The 20815-nt window shown below is 38.4% G+C and overlaps 2 protein-coding genes across 2 annotated transcripts; one reads left to right on the top strand and one right to left on the bottom strand.

Moving 5' to 3' along the window:
• Positions 1 to 4091: 4091 nt before the first annotated feature.
• On the top strand, positions 4092 to 7064 carry LOC137728979 (putative WRKY transcription factor 21). Its single transcript, XM_088678399.1, has 4 exons — positions 4092 to 4338; positions 4660 to 5482; positions 5608 to 5733; positions 6586 to 7064. The coding sequence occupies exons 2-4, from the start codon at positions 4686 to 4688 to the stop codon at positions 6728 to 6730; spliced, it is 1068 nt and encodes a 355-aa protein (XP_088534525.1). The 5' UTR covers positions 4092 to 4338; positions 4660 to 4685; the 3' UTR covers positions 6731 to 7064.
• A 2604-nt stretch (positions 7065 to 9668) lies between these two features.
• On the bottom strand, positions 9669 to 10536 carry LOC137730340 (uncharacterized). Its single transcript, XM_068469405.2, has one exon. The coding sequence runs from the start codon at positions 10462 to 10464 to the stop codon at positions 9916 to 9918; it is 549 nt and encodes a 182-aa protein (XP_068325506.1). The 5' UTR covers positions 10465 to 10536; the 3' UTR covers positions 9669 to 9915.
• Between the last annotated feature and the right edge of the window lie 10279 nt (positions 10537 to 20815).

Here is a 20815-nt window from a genome sequence, read left to right as displayed (position 1 = left end):
TCGAATGTCTGTAAAATTCCAATTCTGCATACTCGAAATTTTCGTCCCAAAATAAAAGGCAAAAGCTGCTTTGCTCCAATCCGTTAAAACAGTTGCAAGTTTCGACCAAATTAAGAAGGAAAACATGATTGCTAATTGAGATTAGAGTTTTAAAGTACATTAGAAATACTATGAAAGTGATGTCGTTGATGTCAAATAACTTGTATTAGCTTTCATTGAGTTTCTTGCTGCCAGAGAAGGTGCTTGTGGTTGTAGAGCCGTCGAACTTCACCCCAACCAACTTCTCCTCGAATGCGACCCTCTGCAAGTTATCCAAGCCGTCAGCAGCCACCGCCGGGATGCTTCTATCCTAAACCCTTCAATTGACGACATCGAAATTCTACTCAAGTTCTCTTTCACATTGTCGAATTGCACATGCCCAACGCTCTGCAAATGTCGATTGGCCAAGTTGGCTTTGTTCTTTGGACGTGAATCTTTTTTATTTCAAGAACATCTGGATCTCATCCGTGACATTTCTTTACAAAATTGTAATGTTTGATTATCAATAAAACACTATTACTTCGCCTTAAAAAAAAAAAAAAAAAAAACTTGTACGTGTCCTTCTTACTTTTCCTTCTGTCCATTTAACTAATTAAAATGCACTAAGAACATCTCACCTTTTTTTTTTTTTTTTTTTTTTTCTTATAAAGGGATCAGCTGGTGGCTTTGTCACGTCAATTATGACGGTTAAGAAGACTTACAGAGATATTTCAATCTCCTCCTGGCCACCATCGTGTAACTCACCAGTGCAGAAATCGAACAGAAAACATGCCGTGTGGAATACGATCAATCTTATGAGTGTTAATATGCATAATAATTTTTCTTTTACACAACCGATGTTGATATAAAAAAAATAAAAAAAGAACAACACACACGAAACATCGATCAAATAAACATTTCTAGCCTCCTAAATTTCAGTTGCCTTAGTACTACAATCATAACATAATGTTAAGTTTTTCCTTCAGGATCATAATATAGTTGTTGAAAATTATATACTGGTTATGTAAAAGTTGGACAATTTCACGTGGCCTATATAATGATCATCATGTAAGATCTCTAATTAGGAATTATTACATAATAATTAAGTGAATTAATTTTTAATTGAAAGTGAGCTGATTACGCAAAAGTGAGGTGTAAAGTCAACGGAGGTAGGACCGGTGGGACCCCATGCCGTGTCAGTCACCGAAGTAACAGTATCTCGCCGGTTCGAAGAAAAAAAAGTAATGCTACACTTATTACGTTTTCATACTTCTGTTAAGTGCGGTATGAAAAATGCGGTAAAATTAGTATGTACGAACAGCACATCGGTTTGTGTGTCAGACTTTAGGGATAATTTTACACGTGTTGACAAATGATTAGGCGTCGTTGGCAACGGCTATATTGGATGCTCTCCAGTGCTGGACTGGGGCTTGGGCCCCACTCTTGAACGGACGTTGGGATAATCCGCGCAGCGGAGGGTGTAAAAGACTTGAAAGCAAAGTCTCAAAGTTTATGTCACCTTCTTCTTTTTCCTTTTCATTGATAATATTAATTTTATTACTGATCAAGATTAATTTAATCTTTTTACTTTTTTTTAACAAGCAATATTATTTAAAAAATTTTAACGAAAAATTCTCGGTACTATTTATTTTAACAAAAAACCATATTTTGACACTAAAAAGTCAATTATGATAGTATTCACTTTACCTTTTATTTTGTCCTTATCGTTAAAACTCATAAATTTTAAGTCATTTTCATTAGTTTTTCTTATTCTCTATGCTAAAATTAGGGAGATGGGCTTAACCTCATAATAGGCTAGTAATTATATGGTTCAAATTTGCCTTTGGCGAGAATAAAACTTAAGGCATCTCACTTAAAAGTAAAGAAGAATACCACTAGACAGTAGAAGATTAAATCCAATAACTGATGTAAAGTTAGTTTTGCACCAATTAAGTCAATTTAATTTTGTTCATAAGGTTGATTTTTCAATCACTATCTTGATTTAAAGTGTCCACCATCATATTGACAATATTTTGTTTACAGATATCATAATTTACTATGTAATGCATCTTCTAAAAAATATCATGATCACCACCCTTATCATCACCATTAACATTAAATTTAAGCGATTTGTCGTATTAATTTTTGAAAATCATTAATTTGTCATATCATTTTAATTTCGTTAAGTTTTTCATCCAAATAAGTTGTATTATGGGTCATTTTGGACTTTTGACCTCTTTTTTCAAGTTAATTTTCTTCTTTTATACAAACATATGTTAGCACTGGGTGAGGCGATGAATTGGTTTCGAACTTTTAACTATTGTTCCACAAGTTCTCTATGGTACGAACCTAGGACTTTTGGCTAGTAAAAAACATGTTGTGTTCATTTCAAAAGTTTATGGTCAACTAATAAAAAAGCATATTAAGCTCATTAGCATGGAATTTAGCTAATTGTCATCTTTGAGAATTTAATGTGGTCAATCATGTTGATAAAAAAATAGAGTTGAAATGTTCAAAATAACCTTAAAAACACGTAATGTGCAAGCCACATGACTTATTTTGGATAGAAAGCTTAACAGGGTTATGGTGAGACGAAAAATTAATGATTTCGAAAAATTAATATGACAAAGTGGAAATGATTCATAAGTTCATATTACATTTCCAAAAATTTCTCATATAACAATGACCACCCTTAACTATTTAGCCTAGTGACATGTCTCCACTTTAGTATAGCAAGTCATGATTTAAATTTCGTAAGTAAAATGTTTTAAGAATTGATATAATTTGACAAAAACAACTTACCCATTTTCTTTTCTATCAAAACACTTAAGATTAAGCAACGAAAGAGCATTGCCATCTAATCTTTGTTATGACAAAGTTCAAGACTTCAAGTTGTCAAACAGTAGTAGAGTATCAATAATTTTAATCTAAGGAAAACTAACGAAAATAGCTTGAAATTTTTAAGTTTTAACGATAAGAACAAAATAAAGAGTAAAGTGAATAGTACCAGAATTAATTTTTTAATGTAAAAATATGGTTTTTTGTTAAAGTGAACATTACTGGGAGTCTTTCGTTAAAGTTCCCTTAAATCTAATGCCACCTTAATCTTCATTTTGTGAGTGGTGAATTCAAATCTTATCAACGACTGTTGATGAATAAAAATTAAATAGAGAAAAGGATATACTTTCGGCATTACAACTTTACCCAACTTTACCATGTATTAGAACATTGTGCGTTTGAGTTTTTCTTATTTTGACAAAATAATATCTTAACAGGTACTTTGTTCTAATCCATATGTGTGAAAATTCAAACTTGAGTGTAAAAAAACAAGCACACTGCCCTATGTAATTGACCTAACGGGCATTTATGCATGTGAGTACGTTCAAATAAGTGTCATTTTACACAGAAAAAGAAAGACATGCAGGCAGTCAATGAATGAACTAAATTGCAGACGTTTGAGGATGCGAAACCATCTATGTCCTCATTTACCACGCCCAGTCCAAAATAGCAGAGATTGCACAACATGCAAAGAGGCCAAGTAAAACCCAACTCTTCAACAACTCTGCCACCATCTGACAACTCACCAAGCACACGAGAGACTCAATTGTGTAACCGATACATAATCGAAGAGATAAGAAAATGGACAAATACACCACCGGTTACACTGTAGATTTCGTCAGAGGGTAAAGTTTTTCATGTAGGTTACAAAAGTAAAGATGGACTTTAGCACTCTCAGGAAGGAGGAAAAGAAATTCCCAAATTTAAAAACTTGAAAATTGAATTGGCGGGGAAGAGAACAAAAAAGGTAAAAAAAAGGAATATCAAATATTCAAATCTTAAAAGAAAACAAGGAAAAAGTGAAGGGGAAAAAAATAAAAAGAAAACTTCGTGTAGACCGTAAAATCAAAGGCTCGCTTTAACATTTAGCGGACGGACGTATGTGTAGAGAAGAGGAAGACCACTTCCGAAAAGAGAATAACAAAGGTCTTCAGTGTGGGGCCCGCCCCTTCAAATCTGTGACATAGACGGCAGTTTCATTTTATTTCCTGAGCTTTCTTTCCTTCTTAGTTTCCCTGCTTCTTTCACTACCTGTTTATTTAAATCTCCTCTCTCTCCCACTCTCTCTCCTGTGTTGAATTCTTTGGGTTTCTCCCTCTAGAAAAAATGGGAAGTTTTTATATTAAACAAAGATGGGGGCTTTGTATTCTTGTGGCAGTGTGAATTCTATCAAGAGCAAAGCAAAAGTCTTCTCCTTCACACCTTTCAATCTCAAAAGCATGAATTCAGAATCTAGGGTTTGACAGCACCAACTCCAACAAGGTCTGTTCTTTTGCTTCTCTTTTTCTTCATTCTCCCAACTCACAATTTTACCAAATTGCTATGCTGTAATGTCTTGATTTCCATCTGGGGTTTCCTCTAATCTGTCAAATTTCATAAACCCAGTTGGTTTTTTGTTCTCCTGGTTGAAATTTCATTAGAAAGTTCATAGCTTTGTTGGGTAAAAAAATTGGGGTTTTGGTTACCTGGGTAGTTGTTTTTTCTGCTGAGGATTGCTGAACATCCTATAAATTGTGTTGGGTTGCTGAGTTTTTGGCACTTCTGGTGTGTTTTGTGTAAATTGTTTACCTTTTCTGGATTTAGGATAGTGGTTGGTAGTTTTGGTAGATATGGAGGAAGTTGAAGAAGCTAACAAAACAGCTGTTGAGAGCTGCCATAGAGTTCTTAGCCTCTTGTCTCAGCCACAGGAACAAGTTCAGTACAGGAATCTAATGGTGGAAACTGGAAAGGCTGTGTCTAGGTTTAAGAAAGTTGTTTCCATTCTCAATACTGGTTTAGGTCATGCTAGAGTTAGAAAGCTTAAGAAGCTTCAAATCCCTTTTCCTGAAAGAATCCTTTTGGATAATCCTATATCGATTGCGGACCATCCATCCAAAACTCCCCACTTTCTTCAATCTAGCTTCCCTGAAAACCCAACTCAAGATTTGAGTTTAGATGTTAAAAGTGCGTTGTGTTTGGGGAGTCCATCGTTGGAATTGAGTGCTAATGGAAAAACCCCAATTCACCCTGCCCAACAAGTGCCGCCCGCTCAATATCACTTGCTTCAGCAACAACGGCAGCACCAGCAACATCAACAACAACAGCAACTGCAGCAGAGGATGTTACTTCAGCAGCACCAGATGAAGCAGCAAACGGAAATGATGTATCGTAGGAGCAATAGTGGCATAAATCTGAATTTTGATAGCTCTAGCTGCACACCTACAATGTCATCTACGAGGTCCTTCATTTCTTCCTTGAGCATAGATGGAAGTGTGGCCAACTTCGATGGTAATTCCTTTCATTTGCTCGGGGCTCCTCTCTCTTCGGATCAGAATTCACAACATAAGAGGAAGTGTTCTGCTAGGGGAGACGATGGGAGTGTAAAATGCGGTGGTAGCAGTGGTAGATGTCACTGCTCAAAGAAGAGGTTGAATTTCTCCTTATGCACTACTTGGTTCAATAATAGCTTGCAATGCTTCTGTGTCCTGTCATGGAGGACAATTATTATACTTGCTTTTGAACTATTTTATGTTAATTATGTTCTGCTGGCAGGAAGCATAGGGTTAAAAGGTCAATTAAGGTGCCTGCTATCAGTAACAAGCTTGCAGATATCCCTCCTGATGATTATTCATGGCGGAAATATGGCCAGAAGCCAATCAAGGGTTCCCCTCACCCTAGGTACAATATTTCTGCATTTCGAATGAGAAATTGATTTTATTTGATGCGCAAAATCTTTTGCTAGTGCTTTATGTACATGGTTGAATATGATTTGTAGTGAATTTTAGTGTTAACTCTTTGCTAAGAATTTTTTACCTATATGATAGAGGTGTGTGTTCCATGAACTAAAAATCAGTTAGTATGACGAACCACTATAGGATTGCACATTGCAGTATCTTGGTAAAAATCTAGTGATCTCGTGTGTTGTTCTGTTGTTTATATTCTGCAAATTGATGTCATTGGATTGTGCCGCTAGATGAGATGTAATCCAGTGGTGTACATTGGAAATGTGGAATACCCTGCTTTTTTTGATTTCGTCGAGTATTTTAATTATGGCCTTTAATACAAAAACATTCTAATGCCTACTTTAAAGTTATTCTCGTGGTTTATTTGTTGCTCAGAAGAGAAGGTGGCCAAAATAGTTCTTTTTTTGGCCAAAGATGGTAGTTAAAATTGTTGTTCCTTTTTTCAGCGTTTGAATTTCTATCCATTTTTAACAATCGAATCTAGGGTCAAGATTGTTCACAGAATTTAAGTTTGAATACAACATGTGATTGGTATTTGATGAGGCTTGGCGAATGCACTTTCAAGTTTATCCGATACTTCTATGCAATTTTTTGTTTTTATATTCTCGGAAATCAAATCTTAGAAGGAATCAAAGTTGAATATGACATGTACTTGATATTTGATAATGCTTGTTGATATGCAGTTTTGAGTTTATTCGATGCTACTATGCTTGTCGAATATCAGACTTTTTAAGTTTAAACTTCTCATGAACTTAATTAACTATTGAAGCTCCTTTAACTTGTGCAGGGGATACTATAAATGCAGTAGCATGAGAGGTTGTCCAGCAAGGAAACATGTCGAGAGGTGCTTGGAAGAACCATCCATGCTTATTGTTACCTACGAAGGTGAGCATAACCACCCAAGGATACCCTCGCAATCCACAACAACATGAAATTCATGGAGAGCCTCGGCGAGCTCAGCCCAACAGTCATTTTATCAAATCCTTATCTGTGTTCGGCTTGAGATGCTCCTGTACATATATTTGGATGGTTCAAGCATGACATACAAATCGGAGCGGCTATTTCGGCTTTGGGGAGTTGGGCTCTTTCGAGCGTTTTTGCGTTTAGGCAAGCGGGCATGAAGCCCCAGCGGGGTGGACTGCAACAAGTCTGTAAAATTAGGTCATTATCCCATAAGAACTGTTTTATGTTTTCTGTTCTGTTTAGCAACCATTGCTTCAAACAATTTGGGGTTTTTGAAATTAATGAAATGCCCTTCATGTGGTACTTTTGTTTTTCATTTACTATTTTCTTTGTTTATAATTTTGGATGAAAATGTTTACTATGAAAAGAATGATTTAAAAGTAGGTCTGACAATTGATTGCATGATCCGTTAATTCGGCACAACACGAAAATAACAGGTTTGTGGATAATCTTTTAACGAGTTAGATTTTTATCTGGTGACTCACATGGTAGGAATCGGATAAGATACCATTTGTCATTTCTAGGCATCAAGACATAAACAATTTATTGCATAACTCGTTAACTTGATATAAAACAACACAATCCGTTAACAAAACGAGTTATTATAGGATCATCTGTTAAAAATCCGTTAAGATAACAAATTTGAAACAATATGACCCATTAAGATACAATATACAACAAAAATGACACGAACGTGACAAACACGACTTTTGCCAGGTTTAATTTGAAGCCAAGTAATAGATAATCCATCCTTTTTACCAAATTACTGTTGCTTTCAATTGGCGTGAGGAAAAAGAAAAGTTGGGTGTGACTAATGAGGGGGACCAAGATAAGATATCTTGTTATTATTCCTTCACAAGAATAAAACCAAAATGTTATTTTTGGGTCCAATTCCAAACTTCTTTTTAAGCAAAAAAAGGAAAAATTCTTTGGCCTGACGCTGGTAATGGGGACGATTATTGCATGCAGACGGGCATATATTCTGTTTGCTTAGAGCATTCTTCACATTAGCCCATGTGTCCATGTTCTTATACCACTCATTATGCGACGCGAAGATATAATTGTCTGCATAGTAAGCATACAGTTTTTGGGAATTTATCTTTGGCAATGCCCAATTCTTTGCTCTTCTGATGAAGATATTTTGACCGTGTTATTCTACTATGACAACTCTCACATGCAGTTGCGGTGAGAGATCAGACCAATGTGCAATTGTATGAAGAAGATCAAAAATACAAAAAAAATCTTATGCTTTTATAAAAAGTATTGTGCGAAAAACATGGTGGGTACGTGCTTCCCAAGTTAATTTTAGTAGTAGCAAATACTCATTCTTTGGTTGGTGAATCCTTGGGACCTTTGCATTAAAGAAGTGATATGGCTAAGTACGCCACCCAAGAGATAAACAGAATAAAAAAGATGTGGCACAACAAACGGGCACAAATGAAATGATTTTTGCTGAGCTAAAACCTTTTTTCCTCCACTATTTTGCTTGTGAGAGTTGGGTACTGCAATCTACAGAGAAAGTTAAATACAAGTGGCCTCATCCTTTTGAGGTTTTTTTTAGTATGCATCAGTGTATAAAGTATATCGACATTTGTGATCGTTAGATTTTTGTTTGTTGGATTATTGGTTGTTGCACATTCAACACGTTATTGATCTAGTGTGTGTCATACACTGGAGCAATCAGCTTCTGCTTTTAATATATTCAAAATTGAGTATGCCAACCGTGTAGAGTAATGCATCCGTCTTATTGCACTCAATTTTGAATTTATTTTCTTGTCAAAATCAAAAAAGGGTATATTAGAAAAAATCATTTTCTTGAAGATCAATGGCATGTTGTGGCAGTCATGAGAAGATGATCAATGGGATTGAATGAGGTTAAACATAGTAAATATTGTTTAAGAAGATTAGGAATGTTTTTTTTTATATGTCAAGAGGAAGATTAAGAATGTTTAATTAGCGATTACGGTTGCTACTACTTTTTCCAAATCTCTGATTAACTAGTCCCTAACCAACCAGAGAAAGGCAGTCAAGATACCATACGCAATCAATAATTAATGAATTAAAAATTAATTTCTGGGATTAATATTCTTGATTCTTGACAATCAAGCAACCAGTGGGTGTAGGGTTTCTCAATTGGTTTCGTTGACAAGGGAGAAATGAGAAGAAAATGTTTGCATCACCTTCAATCATAGGTGGGCCCAGAGCCTAGTCTGTTTTGTTTTGGGCTTTAGTTATAAGCCCAACCCATAACTTTGTTTAGAACGAGATTTTGCTGTCAAGGACGTTGAATGCACCAGCCCAATATCTGTGGTGGGTTCACTTGGTTGAGGTGAACCCATGACCCATGACTCACGTTTTGGTGAGTTGATCACCAAACGAAAATAGTCATTTCGCACTCATCTCAAATGAACACGAAAACAGTCATTTTGCGCTCGTCCCAAATGAACAGTTTATTTTTTTAAAAGAAAAACCGACTGCTCAAATAGGCTAGCTATAATAATTGGGTCTCGAACTTACTATTCAAGTGAATCGAAAATCTCACTTAAAGTGAAGGGAAACTAATAGACCGCAGTGCTAGCGGCTCAAGAATGCAAGATGACGATATTTGCGTTGATTTCCAAACTCTCCTATTTTTCGTAGTACTACATTTTTTGTAGCAGTTAAATACAAAGAGAAAACAAAAATAAATAGATTAGAGAATACATGCGCTAGAGAAAACGAAAGCGTGAAAATCACTGCCCAACCCAAAACATAACGGATTTACATCATAACTGCGTACATATAAAAGGGAAAGAGATTTCATGTCCATATCAGTTACAGAATCACCATTCAATTTAGAGAAAAGAAAAGATGAGATAAACACGATTATGGCATTGTTAATTTGTTAGTATTAGGCTAAGAAACGAATTAATGATAATTTGTTCATGCTAAAATAAATAAATAAAAGGGCAACAAATTGCGACAATTATCTGACTCAGATTAAGCTGAGTACAAACAGAATTAACAGTCGTTAATTAACTTTTAATCTCGCCCTTAACTTACTATTCCCGTTTTTACAATAACTGTACACATGTAAGGTAGAAATTAAGAGTAACCGCCAAGGGCAAAAATGGAATGTCACCCAAGTAAACGCTTAAACAACGTCGGCGGCTGCTCAGAACAGCGGCGCCGGCAGATTCAGATCGAATAAGAACGGCTTCTTGTCCTTCCTCATCTTCTTCTCCTCCTGGCCCCCTACCGCGTCCACATTCTCAAGCTTGTACCCTCTATACTCCGACCTAATCGGCGCCACCGCAGGAGCTCCAGACATAAAGTACATAGGCGGCGGAGGCCAGAACATCTCAGAGCCGCCGCCGAGGAGAAGCGAGTGAGGCGGAACAAGAGCGAGATTTCCGAAGTTGGTCTTGGCCTTGGGACCACGGAGGCTAAGCGCGGCCTCGTCGTATGCACGCGCCGCCTCCTCGGCGGTGTCGAAGGTGCCGAGCCACTTCCGAGTCTTCTTCCACGGATCGCGAATCTCAGCGGCGAACCGTCCCCACGGCCGCTTCCGCACGCCTCTAAAATGCGGATCCTTGCCTGCGCCAGCTTGGACGGGTGCAGCATGCTTTGGCTGAGGTCGAGGTATACCAGGCGGCGGCGAAGGCGGCTCGACGGCAAGGGAGAGTGCTGTGTCGCGGAGGTGGAGCGCGTCTACAGTAGACATTGGTTGGACCGTACGGAGAGAGAAAAATGGAGGCGGAGTCCGAAGAGTGAGAGTTTAGGGTTGGAGATTTTTGGAGGGTATTTATAGGCGAGGAGACAGTCTTCGTTTACGCCGACAGCTTTGGCCTTGGGTTGAATTAAAAATATTAAATGTTAAATATTATTTTATAAATTAATAAAAAACTAAATCGGAACCTATTATTTTTTTATTCGGTATTTAAACGGGTTAATAAGGTAACGAAATTAATTTAAATAGGTTTGACGCATTGAATGCATGCGTGTAAAGATGATATTGGGTGGGGCGTATTTGACATTTATGCACAGATCCAAACATTTTTTGTTAATTCCTAATTGGGATTGTGGACCTACATTTATAATTGTCAGTTTCCATGTGACAGCTAAAACGCACGTCGTTTGGTTTTTGCATTATCGTGGAAGCCTTAGAGTTTTTATTGGATAATGTGGAAATCCAATCCATTAATGTGTGATATGAGAAACAAAGTTGTTTCGTTTTGAACGATTTAGTGCTAATTCTTTTAGAATGTTAATAACATCATCTTGATTATTATCTTTGCTTAATACATTGTTTGTTGGTTCACCATTTTGCTTATCAACTAGGTTTTGGTGCAATAAGGTTCGATTTCGTATAGAGACTCAAATTTGATATACGAGGATCAGAAGCAAATAGACTCATATTGATATTTCTTTCTTTAGATGAGAGATAGTTTTTTTTTTATTAATAAGAACAACCAATCACAAGAAGTGTCGTATGGTACATATTATCTAGTAATTAATTTCGTGCTCCGAAGATAATTCGTATAAAACGTATATGATTTTAAACTCCTATTCAGCTGCTACAAACACCACACCATTAAAACAAGGAGTTCCGAAGTAGATATGTCACAAGAATGACAAACACGACTACCTAACACCGAAACACTCACATAAAGCCATCACTAACAGCAAACCACATAGTTGTCATAGTGACAAACAATTTTCCAAAGCAACACAAACAAAATATAAAAACTAAACCAAAAAATACAAAAGATTAATGACATGTCCACATTGAAGAAGCATTTGCAGAATTAGCAGGAACGTGGGTAATCGAGGCACGTTAGACGTCATAAGTAACCACACCAGTAGTAGCCAGAACAACAAACATAAGGGAGGGCTGGTAGGGCGATACTCAGTGTGAGCCACCATCATCATCGTAACGCAACCACAAACACATAAACCTACATAAGATTCGTTAGCAGCAGAAACTACCGAAAGTCCCAAAGCTAATCCACTCGCATTGCATTAGCAATTAGCAATTAGCAATTTAGCATCCCTAAATTGCCATGTAAAACAATAAAAACTTGTCGTGGCGTTGGGTCAAACATTTTGTTGGTGGGTCAAAAGGGCGAACCGCAACCAAAAGTAAATGAAACGGCGGCAAAGCGGTGGTAGGGTTTTTCAAAAGACGAGGAGGTGTTGAGGAGCACGTGGACGGGAAGTGTACGATGGCAGTGAATGGGGCGTTGTGGGGCCCCATATTTGTCTCTCATTACCTGACAACACTGACTCTATCATTACCTAAGCTTCAAAGTTCCCGCCTCGGTGTCGTAGCCCACCGCACAAACTACAGGACAATTTCACGCGCACACTTGCTCCCCTTTATACGTTTTCACCCTTTTTACCTTTCTCTTGCGGATCACCGTCACCTGTCTTTTCAAATTAAAAACCTATAAAAATCACGATTTATGCAGGAAGAAATTTGAGAAACGCTAACGTCAGATTGTCCAAAGGACGTAGGCCGGGAAGGCTAGGCATTTGGACGGTAGTGGTTAACTCGGCTTTTGATTTTATGGACTGTTGGACAGGGTCTTTTTGGGTGAGAGAGAGCAACATTGTTGCCTTTGTTCTGGTCTTTTATCTTACTGGTGTAGATGTTTTAAGGGACTTTTTAAGAAGTGAAATTTTTTATAGATTTTCTGTCGGCTCATGTTTTTTATATAATATTTTATAATGTTAACATAAAAATTAACGTTAAACTGTAAAGTAGCAGAGAATTCTCTTGAGAGTCTCAGTTTCAAGAGAATCCCTTTAACATTTCTCAATAAATTCATATAAGCATCTGTTAGTGTCGGTTAAGTTCTCTAGATTGAGTCAAGTTTAGTAAATCGTATAGGAAAAATGAACCAATTGTAATTGCTCCATAATTCATTAGATTGAATTAAGTTTAGTAAGTTACTTCTTCTTCATCCCCTTATTTAAGTTGAAATAAATTTACAGAGCGATGTCAAACCAAAATATAGAGTTTATTGTGCTTGTTAGAGCAGTTGTTGCTTAGTGAACAAAATGTGAATGGGACAATATCATCATATTATTTCTATGACTTTATCTTCGGTCATCTTATAAAATTATTTACTTGGTTATATGATGGCTAAGAGCATCTCTAACAATTTTTTTTAAGTATTGACTCTTTAAAATAGAAATTTGTTGACACATGACAGTTTGAAAATCAAATTTGTTGATTCACAATTTTGCTCTGACGAGTCGCACAAACCTTGGTACTTTTTATTACTTTCCAGCATATGACTTTTTTTAATATTTCATTTTATGAGAAATATTTCATTTGAAGTGGCATAAAGAGTATTTAAATGTAGAGAGTGTAGGACATTTTCTAAACGGGTGGTGCTATTCATAAATCTTTTTTTTATCTTTCACACCCCTTTTGATTTTTGTATGTCGAATCAAATAAATTGAAGAAGATAAAATAACAGAAACTAACAAAAGGTGAGTAGGAGATAAAAATGAGTGTAGATAACATCGGCATTTCTAAATTTGAAAACTCATTTGACAACTTTGAGAGAGCACAAAAGATCCTATGTGGCATTTCAAATTTAGTTTTGGTGGACTATCTTGGAGATGCTCTAAGGCCAGCAAGTTGGATCACACAAGGGTAGACTTCATGACTGGTCCTTAGATTGAGCCGATCTTACATGCTTGACTGCACAAAAATGCTTTAGGTAGTGTAGCTTGTATTAGAAGAGATGGGAGGTTTGGCCTTGAGCGAAAAATTCGGATAAGGCAAACTTGATAAGTTACATCGTTAGAGACTTATCCTATCTAATTGGGTCCACCAAACGAGTACTATAAAGAGTATTTTCACCATTTTGTTGATGAGTCCGATTTGGGAATCCGTGAATCGTGTCCGTTTATCGTACATCGTACAGTCAAAAATTGTTTTAAATATTTTTATTTAAAAATAAACATAAACAATACTTGATAAAAATTGACCGCACGATGTACGATGAATGTACACGATTCATAAATCCCCAGGACCATCAAAAGGATTCGGAGATGATCCTGTTGGTTTGTTGATGTGGGTTTAGGAGCAGGTTTAAGAGTAGACTTATGGCCTTTACTATTTACTCAAGTAGTAAATTGTCTTGGCTTCTCATTACCACTCATCTCTTGTTGTGAGTATTGTCATGGCAGTTACTATCGATCAATTATTCAACGAATAAGATTAATTTAGAACAGATCGCTATGGTTATGCTACTCTTTGTCCACCGTGGCTCGAATAAATGTGTGGAGGTGAATGTTGAGTTAGATTTGGGATCTAGCCATGACAAAAAAAAAAAACATGGACGGACTTGTTAAGGAGTGTGGACTAATGTTAAATTAGATTCCAAATAAACCGGGACTAACTGTCCCTATAAGAGGAATGGATCACAATAGGACATGATTCAAAGCCCAATCCGGTCTCATCTTAGCATGTCCAACACTCAAACTCTGTTGATGTTGTCCAAGGCTGGCCCAAATGGTCCTCCCATTGAATGGAATTGCAATTGATCACGAAGCTTGCATGAGTCGATAGTGAAACAAAATATTGAGCGGTTAGTTACTCATCACAATGTGTAAATGTCTTTTTACTTGAGAGGAATGGTTCTTATTAGGCTTGTAACTAATTGAAAACTCAGAGATAAATTAATTGCAGGCTAGATGTCAACTAGATTTTTGTCCATTGTATACATCGATAATGCCGTCAATCATCTCCGGTGCAATAATCATGTCGCGGAGCGTAAAAATTAAGTGATAAATGTAAACACATGTTTTGACAATAATCGCGTAAATTGTTACACAAAAGAACATTGTAGTTCGACAACAATTTTTTCCTCTGCAGTACTATCTTAGCTCACAAGAAAACATTCTATTGTATTGGTAGCAATATAAACTGCATGAAGTTAAACTTACAGGACACAATAACGGTAACAAAGCAAACCGAAGGAGAGTTCATGTAACCCAAGAGTATGTTTCCAGCATCCGCATGCCACTTTTTTTATTATTCGAGGGCAGATCATACCATGTTATATTCTTAAAAACAAGTAGTATCAACACGAAACATTGACCATTCAAATAACGAAAATGGTACCCCAACTATCGAGATTAAACTCGAACATAAGCTTATTAATAATACAGTTCTTATGATTATGAAAAAAAAATAAACACATATAGAACTATCTCGACACTAGTATCAAACATGAATTCAACCAAAACATCATACGTTGGTGTTGCATATGGTGAATACACTTGGAAATACATACAAATATGGGCGAAGCTACATGGGCATAAGGAGGGGTAGCTGCCTTTTTAGTCGCCGGAAATCACCATTGAGAGTAAGAATTTAGCCTTTCTGGTCCTCTAAACTGCCGCCGAAATCTTTTGCGCTACTTCGTTGCTTTTGTGTTTTATGCTTTTAAATACCTAGGCTAAGACAACGTCTTTTTGGTTTTGGGATAAAAATAAATAGAACGTCATCATTAAGGAGGGCCACGGTAAGGCTGTTATTATTCAAGAGTTTGTTATGTTGTTTGATAGTATGAAGGAGTTGGATGTGCAAACAAGCTTCAAGTCTTATAAGGCTCTATTTAAGGCCAGTATGCGCCACAACCGATATATGAGGTCAAGAGGTATTTTAATGCAATGTTGAGTGAGAGAATAGAGCCCAGTAGGCATACTTATAAATTGTATGAGTCACTCAGTCATGTTCACAAAGTGTTTGATGAAACATTCCACTTAACTGTCTCTATCTTGAATGTCACGCTCAGAAGCTACTGTAGAGAGAACCGATTGGAAGATACCTTGTATCTTTTCCAATAACATGACATCTGAGTCAAGAGGCAATGATGAAAAGCCTGATAATTTCACCATTTCCCATTGCTCTAAAAGCGTGTGCGAAGTTAAGACACTCGCGTGAAAAAATAATACATGGGTTTGTGAAGAAACATGATAAGGTTACATTGGACATGTTATGGGGTTATGCGTTGATTGAATTGTATTCCAAATGCAGATGAAATGGATGAGGCTGTGAAAGTTGTGGATGCAAATTTTCGCCTTCTCATTCTTTGACAAAATTGCACCTACAAAACAATCAACACCTTTGGTTAAGGCCAAGAGCCTTACGGGCCCACGATGAATTGGGGGGGGGCTTTGACCGAAGAACCTCTGATGCCAAAGTTAGAATTTAGAGAGAAAAATGTTTGGAGAGTTTTTGGGAGTTTTGCAAGTGTGTGTCACTTAGCTTTTTAGAGAAAATGGGGTCCAATTTATAAAGCATGGCCGGCCCTCTTTGGGAGAGAGAGTGGCCGGCCTTTGGGTGTTTTTTGGGGTGTAATGGGTGGTTATTTGACAATTAATGGATTAATTAGGTAATAAATCCATTAATTGGCCAATTAACTCAATTTATATGGAATGTTTTGAAGGTTATGGAGTAAATACCTTGTAGGGAATATAACATGAGGATGGATGAAATAATTTTGAATTTGTTACCTATTTTGGGCACTTTTGGCTTGGCTGAGGGATGTTTGCCTGCTGCTCGCGCGTAGGAAACCTGGTGTGTCTCGAGGGTAATTTTGTCATTTTCACCCAAAAATCCACGTGTTGCCTCTTGATTATTTTTGGCTCCACAAATGCCCCCACACCTGCTGGGCTGCTTGTAGGAAATGGCAGCAGGTGTAGAAATCTTGCTCTAGGAAACTTAGGAATGCTTCCTATTTTGATGTAGAGTCCCTCTTTAATATGAAATTAGATCATTCTAGGAAAGGGAAATAAATTCCTCTCAAAGTCTATTTCAGTCCACCTTAAGTAGATTGTTAAATCAACTTTGGAGAACAATTAATTCTATCCTACAAGAGAGAGAACGCTTAGAGGATGTTTGTTCCCCCTCCTCTAGCAATCTTCTACATCTTGCATGTGCAAAAGATCATCTTTCTTTGCTTGTTTCGTCTCCGCGCCGCACCGATGTAAAGAATTTAATTTTCCTTGTCTTCTTCTTGGATAGTACTGTAGCGGTGCAGCCATCGGGGTGATGCGACATGTCGGCTGGTAGGGGCCAGGAGTTGGCTTAGCATGAGCCAAAGAGATGGTGTGGCAGGGGCCTTTGCTTGTGTTGCTCGGCTTGATTGAAGCCAAGGATTGGCTAGGCATGGGTTGAGGAAATGGCATGGCATAGGTTACGGTTTGGGCTACTTGTCGAAAATGAGGAAATTACTTAACTTTGATATCTCAGCTGCCATAGATGGAGCAGTCAAGGATGGAACTGCCAAAATCGAAGCTGCTGAAGATGAAGTGTTGGATGAGTGAATTGTTGAGTGCAAAAAGTGGCTACTGCCCCTTGACCATTTTGATTCTTACTCGATCTTCAAGCATTCTATCCTTTAAGCTATGTGGCTTTCTCGCACTGGAGAGCTTACCCAGATGGGATGTCGGGGAATTAGTTTACCCTATCGCACTGAAGAGCAATTAGTTTACCTTTTCGCACTGGAGAGCAATTAGTTTATTCTCTCGCACTGGAGAGTAGACCTATATGGGTGTTGGGGAATTAGTTTACCTTCTCGCACTGGAGAGCAATTAGTTTATCCTCTTGCACTGGAGAGCAGACCCACATAGGTGTCGGGGATTTGGTTTACCCTTTCGCACTAGAGAGCAGACCCAAAAAGGATTTTGTGCAGTTGTTGTAGACAGCAGTTGAGCCAGGCTTATGAATAACTTCTTGAATCTTCATTGAGAATAAAGAAATAAATCAACTGTGCTGGAAAGTAGAAACTGTATAACAAACTGGATAATCCTTGGCTTGCGAAGCCTTGTTCATCGAGCTGCTTGAGACTTCGAACTTATTTGGAAAAACCTTAACGGGTTCAAAGGGTGATGGAAACTTCCCTTGCTTGTGTAGGCTGTTTTGTTGGCCTGTTAAGATATTCGTTGCACCGGCCCTCATTTGTCAGCTTCTCAAGATACTGCTTCCACTTCAAGCAGGGTAGTGTGGCCCGATCCTTGATAGAATGCACAATACTTTGTATGATCCAGCCTGGTAAGATCGCCTTTCATGGGTGGCAGCAGTTCGAAACAAGGTTCGTTCATGAGCTGACGGAGAATTTGGCTGATTGGAATTGTGAACTTGGTGAATGTTTCAGCTGTTAAGTATTCTCTAGTATGGGAACATTCTATATGCATCTTTTCCAATTCGTTTTCATTAGACTGCTTGACCTCATCTCATAGTGCATGTTTTTCCGCCAAAGCATACGAAGCTGCTAGGGTCAGTTATTCTCCCATGATCAGTTTTCCGAATAAAGGGTGTTCGGTGGGAAGCCCATTTCTGAATGATGCCGTTGCTATGTCCTCATTGCAGCCAACAATCTTGGCCTTCTCTGCTTTGAGCCTTTTAACATAATCGCGAATTATCTCCCAATGGTCTTTTATGATGCTGAAGAGATGGTCGGATGTCTTCTTGATTGAGCGGTTAGACGAATACTCCTTAGTGAAAATAAAGGAAAGTTCGTTGAAACTCTGGATCGGCTGCGGCAGTAGAGATGTGAAACCAATCTTGTGCCTCGCCTTGTAGAGTTATGGCAAAAATTTCGCACATAAGCGCATCGTTGTTCTTGTAGAGGATCATGGTAATGCAGTAATGCTTCAGATGTCGATCTAGATCTTCGTCTTCCTTGTACGGACTGAAGTGAGGCATAGTGAACCCGCGAGGTGGATCTGTCTACTCGATCTCATTCGTGAATGGTGACATGCTTATGTTGGTCATGTCTCGTTGAAGCGCATCGTTAGCAGCCTTATCACGTTGGAAATTGCACAATTGTTCAGTTAGGAGTCTCTCAACTTCTTCTTGAATTTACCTTTGTTGGGGCAGTGGAACTTTCGGCTGCCCCCAGTTGTGACATGTGGGTTTAAGCCACTATTCCCGATGTTTAACTTGTCTATATCACGGCTGTAGTGCATGTGGCACTTTCTTGACAGGCGAACGAGCTGCAAGCAAACTGCCAATTGAACTTGAGTTGGATTGAGTAACTGCTTCTTTCTGTCTACCGTGCTGCCTACTCCGATGTGAGGTGGAGAATGCTCCTCACGAGCCTAGTTGTGAATGGACACTTAGCTTGGAAGTTTATCCATGTTGATAAGCGGAGTGAGACCTCAACCATGAACGTATGCTCGTCTGTGGGCTTGATCGGGAATGCATGCTCATTTGCATGCTACGACGAGAATATACGTTATCCCAAGGACCCAATTGGGAGTGTAAATTGCCAGAACGCTCATATCGTGGCTGTTTGAGGGGCTGCTTACCGGGACGCTGTTGGAGAGGTTTGTCTGCCCTTGTCTTAATTCGGGACTCCTCGTCCGGGGCATGTTGCATCTCGGTACGCTGCAAGAGCTGATTCACCAAGGTCGTCTGTTGTGCGAGGGCGCTCGTCAACTCTATGACTTGTCGAGACAAGTGTTGTTCACCATTTGGATTGGAAAGGTCTAGAAGGAATGCACCTCCTTAAGTAGTGGAAGAGTGGTAGAATCTGAGTGTGAGATTTGAGTTGGGAAATGTCAAATCTGCGGAGAAATATGGTAAAAATACCCCCGGTTCCATCGTAGGTCTTGAAACTTAAAGCTGGGATGATTGAGCTAATCTTGGGCCGATTGGGGCTGCTTAGAAAGCCACGAGAGGAGGTTGAGTCGCAAGAGCAGGCTAGGCTGCGAGGGTAGGTTGGGCCACAAGAGCAGGCTGGGCCGCTAGGCTTGGGCTCGGGTTGGCAACGCATTGGGCTCGCGTTGGGCATGGAGTGACATGGCTCGGGCCGTGGTGGTGGAGCCATGGACTTCGTCGTGGATGATTGTCGTGGTAGCCACCGCGGTGGTTACTATGGTAAAACCTTGTGGTGGTGGTGCCACTCCCCCTAAGATCACATTTAGTCTCGTGGATCTCCGCGGTCCTATTTCTTGAATATTGGAATTTTCACTTGTGGAATTTTCTAAATTTCTAGCCATTATATTTCTCTTTTACATTTTATCAATGAATCTTTGCAAATAAAAAATTCTAATAATAAGAACGTACGAAAAATACAAGTGGACTAGAAAATAGAGAAAAATACTTTTTTGCGTGAGAGTCTTCTATGAGTGTGAATCTCAACTCTTAATGAAGGCACCAATTTGTGGATGCAAATTTTCGCTTTCTCCTTCTTTGACAAAATTGCACCTACAAAACAATCAACATCTTTGGTTAAGGTCAATAGCCTCACGCGCCCACGATGAATGGGAGGGGGAGATTTGGCCGAAGAACCTCCGATGTCAAAGTTAGAATTCAGAGAGAAAAATGTTTGGAGAGTTTTTGGGAGTTTTGCAAGAGTGTGTCACTTAGCTTTTCAGAGAAAATGGGGTCCAATATATAGAGTATGGCCGACCCTCTTTGGGAGAGAGAGTGGCCGGCCTTTGGGTGTTTTTTGGTTGTAATGGGTGAGTTATTTGGCAATTAATGGATTAATTAGGTAATAAATCCATTAATTGGCCAATTAACTCAATTTATATTGAATGTTTGGAAGGTTATGGAGTAAATACCTTGTAGGGAATATAAGATGAGGATGGATGAAATCATTTTGAATTTGTTACCTATTTTGGGCACTTCTGGCTTGGTTGAGGGATGTTTGCCCGTTGCTCGCGCATAGGAAACATGGTGTGTCTCGAGGGTAATTTTGTCCTTTTACTCAAAAATCCATGTGTCGCCTCTTGATTATTTTTGGCTCCACAAAAGTGCTTCTTGAGTTTTCACAAACGAATGTGTTTTGTGGAGCGCGACAAAAAGAAGGTAGAAGTTTCTACCCTTTATATTTTGTCCCTCATCCCGAGCGATAATTCATGGCTTCGCCATTGCATTTGTATACAAGGCAATGTTCAGTCTGAAAATTCAGTAAAATACAAACCAATACGGACTAAACCAAACCAAAGTATCTCCCATTCCAAAAATCCACTCCCGAAACATGAAATCAACCAAACCAAAGTATCTCCCATTCCAAAAATCCACTCCCGAAACATGA

Source organism: Pyrus communis, chromosome 10 (assembly GCF_041283825.1).
Source record: "Pyrus communis isolate YQ-2024b chromosome 10, ASM4128382v1, whole genome shotgun sequence".
Lineage (NCBI taxonomy): Eukaryota > Viridiplantae > Streptophyta > Magnoliopsida > Rosales > Rosaceae > Pyrus > Pyrus communis.
Note: the sequence above shows the minus strand (reverse complement) of the source record. Positions and strands in the feature narration are given on the sequence as shown.

Excerpts from the sequence above, each read along its gene's own strand:
- LOC137728979 (XM_088678399.1), top strand. The coding sequence starts at position 4,686 with ATGGAGGAAGTTGAAGAAGCTAACAAAACAGCTGTTGAGAGCTGCCAT. Across the intron at positions 5,483-5,607 it reads TGTCACTGCTCAAAGAAGAG|GAAGCATAGGGTTAAAAGGT; the intron begins GTTGAATTTCTC and ends TTCTGCTGGCAG. Across the intron at positions 5,734-6,585 it reads AAGGGTTCCCCTCACCCTAG|GGGATACTATAAATGCAGTA; the intron begins GTACAATATTTC and ends TAACTTGTGCAG.
- LOC137730340 (XM_068469405.2), bottom strand. The coding sequence starts at position 10,464 with ATGTCTACTGTAGACGCGCTCCACCTCCGCGACACAGCACTCTCCCTT.